The 15,120-nt window shown below is 33.4% G+C and overlaps 2 protein-coding genes across 2 annotated transcripts; one reads left to right on the top strand and one right to left on the bottom strand.

The window, feature by feature from the left end:
- Window positions 1-5,460: 5,460 nt before the first annotated feature.
- On the bottom strand, window positions 5,461-9,648 carry HELRODRAFT_163564 (hypothetical protein; the record flags this gene model as incomplete). The annotated part of the gene is made up of 4 exons (XM_009027403.1): window positions 5,461-5,568; window positions 6,035-6,131; window positions 6,306-6,473; window positions 9,632-9,648. The coding sequence occupies 4 exons, from the start codon at window positions 9,646-9,648 to the stop codon at window positions 5,461-5,463; spliced, it is 390 nt and encodes a 129-aa protein (XP_009025651.1).
- A 454-nt stretch (window positions 9,649-10,102) lies between these two features.
- On the top strand, window positions 10,103-13,746 carry HELRODRAFT_163563 (hypothetical protein; the record flags this gene model as incomplete). The annotated part of the gene is made up of 4 exons (XM_009027402.1): window positions 10,103-10,180; window positions 11,974-12,013; window positions 12,280-12,533; window positions 13,696-13,746. The coding sequence occupies 4 exons, from the start codon at window positions 10,103-10,105 to the stop codon at window positions 13,744-13,746; spliced, it is 423 nt and encodes a 140-aa protein (XP_009025650.1).
- Between the last annotated feature and the right edge of the window lie 1,374 nt (window positions 13,747-15,120).

Genomic DNA, 15,120 nt, shown 5'->3' with positions numbered 1-15,120 from the left:
ATCATCATAACCGAAGAGAAAATCTATTTCATGAGTTTTGTCACGACGGACACGTTTCATTCCAGGTGGCCAGTGAGTATTTCCTTGGTGAGTGTTCCATCTGTGAAAGCCAGCACCAGGATATCTATTTCCGTCCGTTAAGACCATCAGTTTCTTGAATGTATAAAACATCGTCACAAACACACACCACACACACACAAACACACACACACAGACACACACACGCACACGCACGCGGACACACAGGTTGTTACAATGTAATACAAATGCAATCGTTTTTGGTTCATATTGTCATTGAACACCGTCCTCTAATAAAAGCCATCCATGATGTCGTACATTACAATTTAACCTTTACCAACATTATCTTCTTCATTATCGTCGTCGTCGTCATCATCATTACCACTATTATCATCATCATCGTCATCCTCATCGTTATCCTCATCATCCTCGTCGTCATCATCGTCTTCATCTTCATCACCAAAAGCAACGTCAGTTTCATCAACATCATCGCCACCATCGTTATTATCATCATCGTTGGTAATATTGCATTATCTAGCTGATCGCAAACTGGCTCGATTGAAATTTATGCTTCCATAGTTATAACCATTTGCCTGCATTAATTGCGTCTCTCATCACACCTCTTTCGTCATCATCTTCATCATCTTCGTCATCATCGTCTCCATCGTCGTCATCGTCGTCTTCTTCATCACAGGACTATCCTAGTCAAGAACATCATAAAATCGTATTATCATTATCAACGGCACGATTCTCATCATCATATCATCATCATAACTGCAATCATCACCACCACACCATCATCATCTTTATCATCATTATCATCTGCTACTTTTACTACCACCATCGTCATTATCATCACAATCACCATAATCCTCACCATCACCAGCGTCAACAGTGTCATTACCGTCAGCTTCAATAGATCGGTCTAACTAACATTAAATTAGAAAAAATTCTTTTTCTCATTCTTATCCACGTGTAAAATCGCCAAACCCAAAAAACAAAAAGAAAAATATGTTTTAATACAACTAAAAACTAATGAAAAAAAAACAAAACGAATCACTATGTCAAGTTTCGCTGAGAGGTTTTTCGGATTTGAGACCATCAAATCATGCTTCATTGCACTAAGTAGCTGGATATCAAACTAATGTTAAAATGTGATCACTTAATATTTTATCGCAAAAAATCATCCAATATTTGAGGCGTAGCATGGTGGTGTAGAAAACATCGGTGAATGATTAAAAAAAAATCCAAAATTTTGCCTATTGGGGTATTCGCATCTCAGACCAAAAAGCTATATGTACAGACACAAACATTTAGAAAAATATTAAAATCTATCAATGAAATGCAACAACAACAACAATTTTTTTAAAAATGTTAAAATTTATAAAAAAAATTAATTTTACAACCACCATGACCAACAACAACAAAATACCACTACAACAACAGTACCCAAACACACAACCATGCCAGGTGTCCTTATATCAGAAGATCTAGACGACCAGGACACGATACTGGCCTGCAAGCTGGTCACCCTCATACACAACAACTACGACAAAAACAGACTAAACATCAAACTCGAGATTAAAAAAACTCCGAAAGATAACTCATTCATTCTTGGGACATCCGGTCAGTTGATAAACAATTTAAAAATAGGTATAAATACCTTATAAATACGCATTTACTTTACAGGTATTCTCATAAAGACACTGTTGATGTGTGAATTTTATATAGAAACATACAAAATCATTATAGAAACACTACACATCTGTATACAAACTACATACTGATATCTTCATGTAGGATTTAGTCTTTATAAAAATATAGTTATTGTTATATGTATGTGTGTGTATATGTATGTGTATGTTTTATACGTGTGTGTGTGTTGTGTGTGTGTTGTGTGTGTGTGTGTGTGTATACAGTACGTATAATAGGAGGTTGTTTTTGAATATTTTGAATACTTATTTTATTCTCCTCAATTTTTATTTTTCAATATAATCCAATGTGGAATAATACAAATGGAATTGTTTGACGTTTGTAATTACTTTCGTAAAGAAATTAAAACAAATGAAATGGCAAGGTTAATTTAAATACAAATATAACGACAGTGATTGGCTGGAGTTTTATGACGTCACAAACGCGTCATGTACGTCGATGCACTTGGATCAGTGTAGTTCTTATGGTTGCCTACGACGTTGGCTGTTGTTGTGACGATGATGATGATGACGACGACGATGATGATGATGATGACGACGACGATGATGATGGTAATGATGACAATAATAATGATATGATGATGATGATAATGACGATGATTCTTATCATCATCAGTTCCCGAATTTATCAGTAATCTGATCAGATGAGGTATCAATGATAATTATTCGTTTTAGCAACGCGTTCTATTACCGAAATTAATATCATCATCATCGTTGTCGTCATCATATTTATCTTTATGCTTCGCCATACCATCAACAATTTTTCTATAAATCCTTATCATCGTCCTCATTGTCGTTGTCAACATCAACATAATCAGTAGCCAGACGGTATAATGGTCAGAGTGTCTGGTCCTGATGTGGCATTGACCGGATTCGACCGCAAAGGAGATCCCCATAAAACATCACATGCAGTTTGTATGATGCGTGAATTTGCTCGTAATACCGCGAAGAATTAATTATGAGATAATTAATAAGAACAACAATAATAATAATATTATTATTATTTCTACTTGTTATCATCAAGATTGTCGCCATCATCATCATATCCATCCTACTCACCATCAGTTACTTTTTCAACATAATCATTGTAGTATCTGTGTTTTTGCTCTTGTTTTTTTTAATATATTTACGAAGATTGCATGAAAATATTTAAAGAGAAATTGTCCTCGTGAATCTTCATGCATCTTCATTTTAAAATTCATTCATACACTAAAAAGCTTGAAAACAAATCGAAATGAACTACATCAGCTGTGAGCACTCTTTCTTTCAAAAAAATCCCGTACAAAAAATTTTCGTTTGCCCATCTAAACCACGTACATGAACGAATTTGAAGCGTAATTAGCATATACATTGCGTCTGCTGCTCGTCTCCATGTCGGAGCATCAAGATAAATTTTATGAATACGAATGTTGTAATTATTACGATTATGGAAAGATTCGTATCTATCTTGGGATTAATTTGTTTTTGGTTGATGTCTTTCAACATTTTTTGACATTGCGTTGTGACCCAAGATAATATTCTGATAGTAAGATATGATTAAACGTTTATCCAATAGCAGACGATCGCCCAGCATACAATTGTCAAAACATCATTGCAGCCAACAAATGTTAACCATCAACAACAGCAGTTCCATTCGTCAATCATCCTTATAATTGCTTTCTAAACATCAAGTCGACCACAACTCATCTTGAAGCCGCGGTGACGACTGCAACAGCAGCAATGGTCCATGCAACATCAATAAACACCATTTGTGCTCTGAGTGTTACGAAACAAAAAATTACCTAGTCACAGCTTTTCATTGTTCGGACGGGATATTTATGAGAAAGAGAACAAAACATGCACATGTAGCCTAACCAGACAAACACGCAACTTTGTGTCTCGCACACACACACACACACACACACACACACACACACACACACACACACACACACACACACACACACACACACACACACACACACCACACACACACATACACATATTTGCAATGCTCTGCTATTTCAAAACAAAAATCTACAACGTTTTAACGACATCCACATTACATAACTTATAAAAAAATTTTAAAAATACAAATGAAACAAAAAAGTTTTTTTTAGTGAAAAATTGAATTAAAAATGTAACTGCAACGATTTTCTGAGCTTTATTTTCATTTTTACGATCGTCGCCATTGATTTCCGTTGTATGTGTTCGAAGTTTGTATGTTGATGTGATGTGTTTGTATGTTGATGAGTTTGTATGTTGATGAGTTGTATGTTGATGTGTTTGTATGTTGATGTGTTTGTATGTTGATGTGTTTGTATGTTGATGTGTTTGTATGTTGATGTATTTGTATGTTGATGTGTTTGTATGTTGATGTGTTTGTTTGTTAGTGAGTTAGTATGTTCTCGTTGTTCACAATGCTGCAAAGCTCTGAAAATCTCAACTCTACCTCTTTCTAAATGTTGAAATCCAAACAAAAACAGCATGGTTATAAAAGAGTTGTCGTGTCTTGTGGAAAAGATTTGGTTTCGGTCGACAGCTGATACACTGTTTTGAAAAAAAGGATTGCAGGTTGGATGTCTCTCTAGGCAAACGTGAATGAAGTCATTCGCAGCCTGGTTGAATGGTTATTAGTACATTTCTCCAGTTGGAAAAATTAAATGTCAACGAAGAAAGAATTTTTGTGCGAACTTAAAGTCTGTCTTTGAAACGAACTTTAAATTTTTAATGAACAATGAATTTTTTAAAATCCGTCTTTGAAATGAACTATTGCTTTTTCAAACTATTTTACTGCAACAATTTTGAACGAGTTCATCGCTTCAATCTACATTATTTCAAATAAAACAAACTTCTTAAAAATTATTTTTTATACATATTTTCTTCTATTCTTTAAAACATTGTGGCCCTACTAAAATTACAGCAGCAGTCATTATGTAGGAACGATATGAGGCGTAGGAAGCATGTAACAAGAACTGTGGTCGGTTTGTGCAGAAGTTAGAACGAGCAAAAAAATTTTTTTATGTTTTTAAAATAAGGTCTGTTTGTTTGTGTCTGTTTTTTGTTTTTTTTTCGTCTTTTTTTCTTTATTGCTCAATATGATTTTGCCAATTTCTTCATGGTTATATTGCTTGTGTACTCATAGATTGTTTAGCTTGAATTTATTTTGAGATTTTTTAGGGTGAACGTTATGAGTGATATGAAATAATTTTGAAAATTTTCGTTGATATCTTCAATTTATTAACAGATTCAAACACACGATTGCATGTTTTTAAAAGTAATTTGTGCGTATTTAAGTACATGTTTTAAAATGTTACTGTTGTTGGAGCGTTAATGACTGATTGACCTATTTCAAACATTTCTTTCCTATTTGTGGATCCGTTAAGTTTTTTTAATACTTTTTTTTTATTTTCAAAATGTGTTGACGGGAAGATGTCGGTGTTGTTCGTGTTGTTTTGTTGTTCTTGTTGTTTATGTTGTGATTGTTTTTCTCATTGATGTTATTATCATTGTTGTTTTTGTCATTTATGTTATTTGTTGTTGTTACTAATGTCGCTATTTGTTGTTATTGTCATAATTGTTGGCTTTCGCTGCGTTAGTTTATATAAAATCATGTAAAAGTTTGCTTTTATGTACTACCAGATGTTCTCAAGGTCATTTTCATATAAATGTTTTCAAGAAATGTATGAATTTTTTTTGTGTATTTATTTTAAATATGAAAATAAAAATTCGTAATTGGTGATTAATGAATTTAATTAAAGAGTAGATGAGCACTGAATTTAGATTGGACGACTGGAATTATTGTAATGACGTCAGCGTGAGATGCAATGATGCTCTGAATGGATTGAGGGCAACTTGGCTACAATGGAATATGGGATTATGTTTGTATGTGTGTGTTTGTATGTTTGTGCTTGCATGTTTGTGTGTGAGTGGGTATATATTTATATTTGTGTGTTTGTATGTTTTTATGTTTGTTTTGTATGTTTGTGTTTGTGTTTGTTCTGTCTGTTTGTTTTGCTTGATGGTTTTGTTTTGTTTGCTAGTTTGTTTTGTTTGATCAGTCACGTAATTTTGAGCAGCGTGACATAATGGATGCTTGACGATGGAGGAGGAAAATTTCGGGATTGTTGTTTATGTTCAGACGACGATGACGATGATGACGACGATGACGATGTTACATACATACACGTATATACAAACACAAACCCACTCACACCCATATCTAAACACACACACACACACAAACACACACACACACACGAACACACATATAACATTAATACACTAGAACAATATTAATATCCATCCAACAAATGGCTACAAACATTGTTTTGCTTTGATGTCTTCATTGTTCTTGTTGTCATAGTTGTATCATTATAATAATCATCATTATCTTCGTTGCCGATACAATCAATGTTGTTGCTGATGAAATTAATGTTATTGTTGTTAATGTTATCAATTTTGATGTTGTTTTGGTGAGGAAAAAAAAAAGATTGTTTATCCAAGCATTTTAGTTGCGCAATGCTTTTGCGTGCGAGTAGTCTTTGATGAACTGGTGTGATAGATTTTATTGAAGGAACACATTAAATGGATGACTTGTTAATGGTGTGGGGGCTGTTCCTGCCATGAGACGGATATTCTTGTGTGGTGTAGTGTGGTATGGTCGTGGTGAGGTATGGTGTAGTGTGGTACGGTTGTGGTGAGGTGTGGTGTAGTGTGGTACGGTTGTGGTGAGGTGTGGTGAGGTGTGGTGTGGTCTGGTGGCTGTTGTGGTCGTTATTGTGAATCTCGTCGCAGTTTTGACTCGATGCAGTCAATAATTTCGTTGATTAGGCCGCCTGAGGTTGTTTCCAAGAGCGCTAATGTTGTTGCCAGCAATGTTGTTGTTGTTGTTAGTTGTGGTTTAGTTGTTGATTTTTTTTGTCGATGTAGTTGTGTCGTTGTTGTTACTGCTACAGGTTGTTTCAAATTTTCAGATGTTGGCATCAATGTTAATTTTTTGTTGATGATATCAGGGATAATGATTTGGCATATAGATGTTAGTTAGTCTGTAATGAAAGTGAGTGAATATGCTAATGATGTTAATATATATTAATATAGATGATGATGGAACAAATGATGATATAAATGTGCATGATGATGAAGATGATGGTGAAAGTAAAAATGATAACAAGGCGTATAATTACATAATGTTTTGTTTACGATGATGTTTGTGACTAAACGATTAAACGAAGCACAAGTACATATTATATATATTGTGATCACCATTTATCTAGAGTTTAATTTGTTCGCTTGTTTGAGCGTTAATAAAATTTGTTTCTTCTTTCTTTCTCTCTCATTTTCTCTTTCTTTCTGTTATTCTCTCTTTTTTTCTCTCTCTCTTTTTTCTTCTCTCTCTCTCTCTCTCTCTCTCTCTCTTTCTCTTGCTTTTCTCGCTAAGCAGTTTTTTCATTTTTACTGAACCTTTTTGTAAACATGGTTTTTTTTCTGAGATAAAAATAAGATCCGGAAGTTTATGCTAGGCACGTTTTTGCAATTTCGAAATAATTTTAAAATGTTCAAATTAATGAAAAATTTATAAGGTTGATTTAATGAAATATTGAGCATCCACTGGCGATGATGTACTTTCGGAGAAATAATTCAAAACTTTTTTGAAGTCTCATTTTTATGAAAACAAATTAAATTATTCGTGATAATATAATTGAAATGTTATAGAATTTTTGTAATTCTAGTGTAAATTATTGTTGTTGTTGTTGTTTCTACAGATCCATTTATTTTAATTTGCTAATAAATAAAAATTAACAAATTAATTTACTTAATTTAAAATTTTGTTTAACAATTTTATATCAAATTTTAAACACTACACGCAGTATGCGAGTTAATGAAGAAAGGAGTGATGATGATGTTTGTGAGTAACTCACTCTCTTCCCAGGCCATCATCAGATCCTATTCATCAACTTTTCAAATGCCTTTCATTACGTCATCTCACCCCTACCACGTGCACACACACGTCACATCATCATCATCGTCATCTTCATATTCTTCTTCTTCTTCATTCAAATCAACTGTGTTATCATCGTCTTCGTCATCTTCGACATCTTCATCATCTCCGTTGGATAATTATTCAACGTTTGCACCATCATCATCGTCATCATCGTCGACACCGACAAAATCGCAAAATCCATACTACCGACACGGTTATCAACATTCCAACCATCTCCGGCACCACCACAACAACTTCGACCAATATTATTCAACTACGGAAGTGCCTAAATATTTCGGGCTACACGCCCATCCCTACTTGGTTCCCGCCATTTTAGATTTGCTACGTCATTATAACTGGACGGAAGTTCACTATTTCTACACTCAGGACGATGGTGAGTGAGTGAGAGAGTGAGTGGATGAGTGAGTGAGTGAGTGAGTGAGTGAGTGAGTGAGTGAGTGAGTGAGTGAGTGAGTGAATGAGTGAGTGAGTGAGTGAGTGAGTGAGTTGACGGATGAATGAACGAATGACTGGATGAATGAAGAAATAAACAAATGAATAATTGACTACCTAAGAAACTGTTAGTAAATAACTCTTTTGAAAATATGAATAACCTGGAAAAAAAATTTTAAAATGAATTCATCTTTGAGCAAATTTATTTTTCATCATAACCAATGAAAACGTAAATTTATAAACCATCATTAAACATTAAAAAACAGACAAATATTCTAAAATTTGACAAAAAATGCAACTGTAAACAAAGCAAATATCAAATTATTAAAAAAAAACACAAACACAACAAAAAACAAACAAACACAAACGCAACAAACATACAACACATAAAAAAACTACTAATCAACTATGCAGGGTTACAGCAAAAACGGATTAAGAAGCCAAAAAATGTTTCCATACATTCATTTCCTCAAAAAAAACCATCCAACCAAAATTGGATGGACGATAATATGCCTTTACTACATTTTTGGCCATTAAGACCAAACGTGTGAGTACCATAGAATAAAAAAGAATCAAAGACCTAATATACGTACCATAGAATAACAAATAATTAATTAATCTCAAGCCATTCTTTCAGCATTGATTCTATGCAAAATTAAAGAAACTTTTTCTGTTTTCAATTTTTGATATAATTTTTTTCTTTTTGGTTTTTATGTTTTTACATTTTTTTTGATGGTTAAATTGATGAAAAGGTTTTATAATATTTTTGTTTTTAACTATATTTTTATGTTCAGCAACGATTTCAACTCAAATGACACAAACAACAAAATTATCATCAAAGTTTTTAACGCTACAACCACTACCAACAACAACAACGCATCAACAACAACAACAATTCCAACAATAACACCAACACCAACAACCCAAGAATAAAAAATCAATTTCAACAACAAAACATTAACAACAAAAACATTAATAATAAAACTTTAGTACCGGCAGACACAAAACGATAAAACATCATCATCAACGACCATAAAAACACAACGTCTACTTAACAGCAGCTAAAAACCACAACATAAACACTCCATTTATATACATTGAAATAAAACATTCGACGAGTGGTATCCCAGTATTAAATCCTGAAAGATGGAATAATTATGGAAACTGACAAATTGGTTTTGAGTTGTAATGTTGCCTATATCCACACCCCTCGTGTTTCGTAACACATGTGGTTCATGGCTTGGTCGGTTGGTTGGTTAGTTGGATAAGTGCTTGGTTGGTTTGGTGGTTGGTTGTTCGGTTGATTGGCTAGGTGGTTGATTGGTTGATTGTTTGGTTGGTAGGCTGGCTGACGGGTTGGTTGATTGGCTGGCTGGCTAAAATTTCCAAGTTATATGACTTTTGGGTAGTAATTATCATTCGCTAAAATTGCTTTCAGTAAAATTGGCTGTTTGTGTGTGCTTGCTGGGTGCGTGCCTGGGCTTACTTTTGTTTGAAGAACATTTTTTTAATCAGCCTGTCATCATCTCGGCATGTATTCGTCTCTGTTGATGTTTGTGTGTCTGTTGCGCATCTGTTTGTTTGTTTGTTTGTTTGTGTCTTGTTTCATTGTCTTGCTTCTTCCTTTATTTGCATCTCATTGAACTGAATGAGTTCCCACCGTTTTATTGGATTAAAAACTTTTACTTGAACCATTCATTTTCACTTGTTAATTAATAATTAATTAATGCTAAAAACGAATGCTACATCTTCCCATTTTCAAAGTTAAATATCTATTTACACCTATAAAATGTTCATTTTGATTAGATCATATATTGTTGTGTATCACTTGTTTATTTGTTCATTAACATTAACACACGTTGATTTAAACGAAAAGTTAGCTGAAAATGTAAAAGTTAAGCAATAATATTTTATTAAAACACGGAGACGTGCTTTCTACGCATCAAATTCTCCAGGAATGGAGCATGCTGCTTGCCAGTGTTCCTCTAATTTCTACGTGCGTCATGCACTTAAATCTTTTGATATTGTAACGCTGGTTAAAGCTCCTAAAGAATTTTTTTTACAAATTATTGCCTACTGAATAATTCAAACAAATTTTTAACTTTGAAATAATTAGTTATTGTATAAAAACAACTAAAGGAAAAAAATCAACGATCAATAAATAAATGAAGCCATAAATAGACCGAAAGCAATAAAGACAAAACATGCGAATCTCGCGGCACATACCAACATAGAAAACAAACCTTAAAGCACTGACTAGCCAGTGGTCAACCAACGTTTATGACCGGCCATTAAGGACATTTTATTGAAACATCACTCGGACCGATGTTCAAACTGGCACTCCAGTAAATATTTATTCAAGTCAATCACTAAGCAGAAAAAAAAACTTCAAATATAAAATCATCACACACACACTCACAAACATACACATACGCACTCATACGCACACACATTTGGACACACACACATACACGTACATGAGCAAAAACCACAAAATAATCTACCCTCGCCATGTTTTGGTTGTTGTTGTGGTTTATTCCGCACACTCCCCATAACAATTACCATTACACAGCAGCAATGTTACATAATGCTGAATCAACAGAGATTGTATGCCGTTACGTAGAATGAACCTTCATACATAATTCGCTCCTAATGCTTCAAGTCCTGACTTTTGCCGTTGTGTTTCTTTTCCGTTCGTATGTTTGTTTGCTTGTTTGTTTGTTTATTTCTTTGTTTGTTTGTTTATTTGTTAGCGCGCTTGTTTATATGTTTTGTTTTTCGTGGTTTACTTCTGGTTTAGTGCTTGTTATGGTATGTTTGATTCTGTTTGTTAGTTCATCTCTAATTGTTTTTTTCGTTTATTTCATTAAAAAGTATCAGTTGTTGTTGTTGTTGTTGTTGCTGCTGCGGTTTTGTTATTGTTGTGGTTTTCAATGGCAGACTGGTATCTCAACGCATTCAAACCCGGATCATACAGCACCGACATCAGGCACCTTAACCACTACTCCATCCGATCATTCATTATTATCATTAAATCACCATAACAAGTTTTATTAATATTATTATTATTATTATTATTTTAATATTATAATTACTATTATTACTATTATCATTTATTGTTATTAAAATTATAAAAAAATAGATAAATATAAAGATAATGACGCTGATGACGACGACGACGAAGACGATGATTAAAAAAGAAATAATTGATCAACTATGAAAAGAATAACTTTATTGATGATGATGATAATAATAATAATAATAATGATAACAATAATAATAATAACAATAATAATAGTAATAATAATAATAATAATATTTGTGTTGCTAATTAAGTATGAGAAGGAGAGAGGAAAGAGAGATAGAGAGAGAGAGAGAGAGAGAGAGAGAGAGAAGGAAAAAAACCACAACAAAAACAACAGCGGAAAACTACTTTTCATCTATGTAAATAATTGAACGGAACAAAAATGTGATTGAATTAGTGTGTGGATTATTTTCTCTGTGTATGCGATGTGATGTATTTTGGATTTTGATACGCCACGGTTTGTGGATTTCTCCTTTAAATATATTTTTTGTGGCATTTGTTTCAAGGATTGTTAGAGAGGTTAAAACTAAAATTGTATAAATTATACGGGAGCAAAAAATAACAACGATGATGATAATAATAATAGTTTGAATTTTCAAAGTATTTTCACGTACTTAATTCAACTCGACATGTGTGTGCACGTCTGATAGCTCAGGCTCGCCATTCCCATGTCGAATCATCAATTTACTTGTTGGATGTAGAAATAAAATGTAAAAATAAAATTATCTTCATCTACCAACCAGAGCGTAGAACGTTTTTTTTTATTTTGCATTCTCTTGCGAGGTCATTAATACAGTGAGAGACAGTGAAGCGAGTGATGGCTCAAGCAGACCTTGAATTATTATTCAATTGAATGTACATCGTTTTCTTAGGCTGACTTTGTTTAAGCCGCCTGTTTGCGTGTGCCGTGACAGTTGTCGCCCAACACAAAACGTTTGGATCGTCATAATTTTTTAAAACATACAAGTTTTGTAAAAAAAAAAAACATTTAATAGTTTTTATGAAGGATTCGTTGTTTTATCTGAAAACATTATAATAATTTCTGTTAGGTTTACTTTTCTATCACGAACTGTCAACTCTGGGAAGCAAACGTGACATCAGCTACTTTACCGACCACACTGACGACCACAAGCAGCACCACAACGACTTCAAAAACGTCAGGATCAAAACGCAGCTTCAGCGATTGAGAGATGGACGGGAGGCTGTGGACCTGTTAAAGAAGTTGGATGATGAGGATCCTTCGAACAAGTGCATCATCCTTAATATGGATGTCTCCAACTGCAGACGTGTCATCGCATCCCAGGTTGGTCATTTTCTTTCAAGTGTTCTTCAAACTGACTCATGTTGATTGTACCTACTATACATTCTAAAACACTTTTGTACACTCTGCGTGGCACTTATAAAAACATTTCGTGCTGGTTTCTAAATAAATTTTGTTTGAATTCTTTTGCATTTAGCTCTAGCTCGGATTATCTGTGTTTAAATATTTATAAACTTGAATAGGCTTTTTTGTGATTTTGAATTAAATTTTTATTTTATTTTATTTTAGTTTGAAAACAACAAAATACTAAATTAGACAAAAACTTTTGCAGACACTTTTTTAATGTCAGCTCACAACGGGCAATACACTTTTGTCACTTCGTCAGCTCTGGAAGGCGACAAATTAAAATATCAGAAACACGAGAGCTTTGTATGACTTTCTTCTTTGCGATATCTACAATCAATCAATTTCTTTATCAAGTTTGATAACTTTATAGTTGAAAAAATTATATTTATTAATTCAGACGCCGTGTCTCTATCACTACCTTTTTTAACAGTATTTGTCTGCTGTACTATGTGATTTTTTATGTTACATTTTATGTTTTACATTCACGACTATCGATTCCTTCGCATTGCGACGTTCATAAATTTCATTCATATTTTTTCTAATCCAAGTTTGATATACATGACATTGTCGATGTTGTCGATGTAGATAGTTGTACGTTGTTGTTCATTTCGTGGTACGCCTACCTTAGCAGTTTTATTTACTTTCGGCTTCTTGTTTTCAGTTAGCAGAGCGTGAATGACGAACAGCAAAACTGAACATGTTAGCATCGATTCGAAAGTTATTTTAAAAGACAAAGTTTGAAGAAATTCCTCAAAATATGTTCGGCCATTTTTTCTCCTTTCGCAAAAATTTTGCCGCTTCCCTTTCATTAAAAATTAAAGCAGCGTTGGTTTATAACATCAACATGGGCAATTTCGACAGTGGGAAAGTTTTATTTCCATAGAAATGAAACAAAAATCTTGCAAAATAGTAATAATAATATTAGTAATAAAAAATAGTTACAGTTATAATAATAATAATAATATTAATAATAATAAGACTTCCTATCGATCGAAACGCAGTCGAAATGTAATAAGCGTGCCACTTAAACTTGCGGCGTCCACAATAAAACAACAAACAGCCTGCTGAATGAACTCAGCTGCGAGCCACGTTCGTCAGCATTGACAGTCGCACCGGCAGCGAACTTTAAATAAAATATTAAAAAATATTGAAACTTCAAAATTATCGATCAAAAATTTAATTTAGTTTGTCAGTTTTTTTCAAAATTCAAAATGTTGGTGCATAAAAATTTTTGAAATGAAAAATTAGCCTGAAAATATTAATAATATTATATTGGTTTTAATAAGGTTTAGCGGTTGAATCATCGGAGAGAAAAAGTAATGGAACAGTCCATTTAACTATGCTTCGGGGGGTGTTCAAGCTTCATTGCTTTGCACCTAAATGCCATCTGATTTATAACTGCACGACGTTTATATCTGAAAAAATTAACATTTTTTCGCCGAACGTTTAATGTATGGTAATGGCAGCTGTGTGTTTGTATGTGTGTGAGTGTGCATGTGTGCGTGTATGTGTGTGCGTGCGTGTGTTTATGTATGAGTGTGCGTATTTTTCAAGAAGTTTAATAAAATTCTAAATTTAAATTTAAAAAAGTGAAATGCAAAAATATAATTTTTCCACTACTCATTAGCATAAAAATCATCATAATTAAAAATTTAGTCACCATCATCACATTCTATTAAAACCATCGTAGTCATTTTCACCATCATCTTCATTTTCATCGTTCTCTCCATCTTCACCATCATCTTCAATGTTGTCATGCATCAAAAACATGACTCAAAAAATTGAAACATCTGACAACAAACGCACTTTGAGTGAAGCATGGCATGATCATTCCTAGCAACATCCATCTCATCTTTCCATTTCTAAAATTTTTTTGTTAGTGATAATCTTTATCTCTAGCCATCATTGTTCAAGTACATACAAAAAAATAATGTTTAAAAATTTTCAGTTGATACATACACCAAGAGGGTTAACCGAGAGCGGTCCTAGGACAGAAACCTCGCCTAGTATTTCAACTGTAGACTCATTAACATATTACATGAAGTACGCAACTGTTTTACTGGATAAAAACACAGCAAAAATATGTATCGTAAAATTATTTACACTACTGCAATTGTATTGTAAAGGACAATCACTTCAGTGACTGAAAATTACTCAAAAACGACAAAATCACATAAGCGACACCTGCTTGACAGTTTGCAGACATAAACAAACATGGCAGATTAACTTGGCTAGTTCTTTACGCATTAGTAGTTATAATTATTAAAAGCCTACCGGTATTTATTATAAATAAGCGACTTTACCCTTTAACCTTTACCCAACTGGTTCAACTTACCCGTGGTTCTGTTATAAAAAAAGCAAATGGCAAAAAAAATGTTGGGGCAAGAAAGCATGCGTGGTAGGCATTATCTTGTTAAGAAATATAAAAAAAAAATTTGTAAGCCGCTTTTAGCACGTGCATCTGTCATGTTCTTTTTTAAACTTCAGGATAATGTATTATTTG

The sequence above is a fragment of the Helobdella robusta genome (genome assembly GCF_000326865.2).
Source record: "Helobdella robusta unplaced genomic scaffold HELROscaffold_5, whole genome shotgun sequence".
Lineage (NCBI taxonomy): Eukaryota > Metazoa > Annelida > Clitellata > Rhynchobdellida > Glossiphoniidae > Helobdella > Helobdella robusta.
The sequence above is the reverse complement of the archived record's forward strand: the minus strand, read 5'-3'. Positions and strand labels throughout refer to the sequence as shown.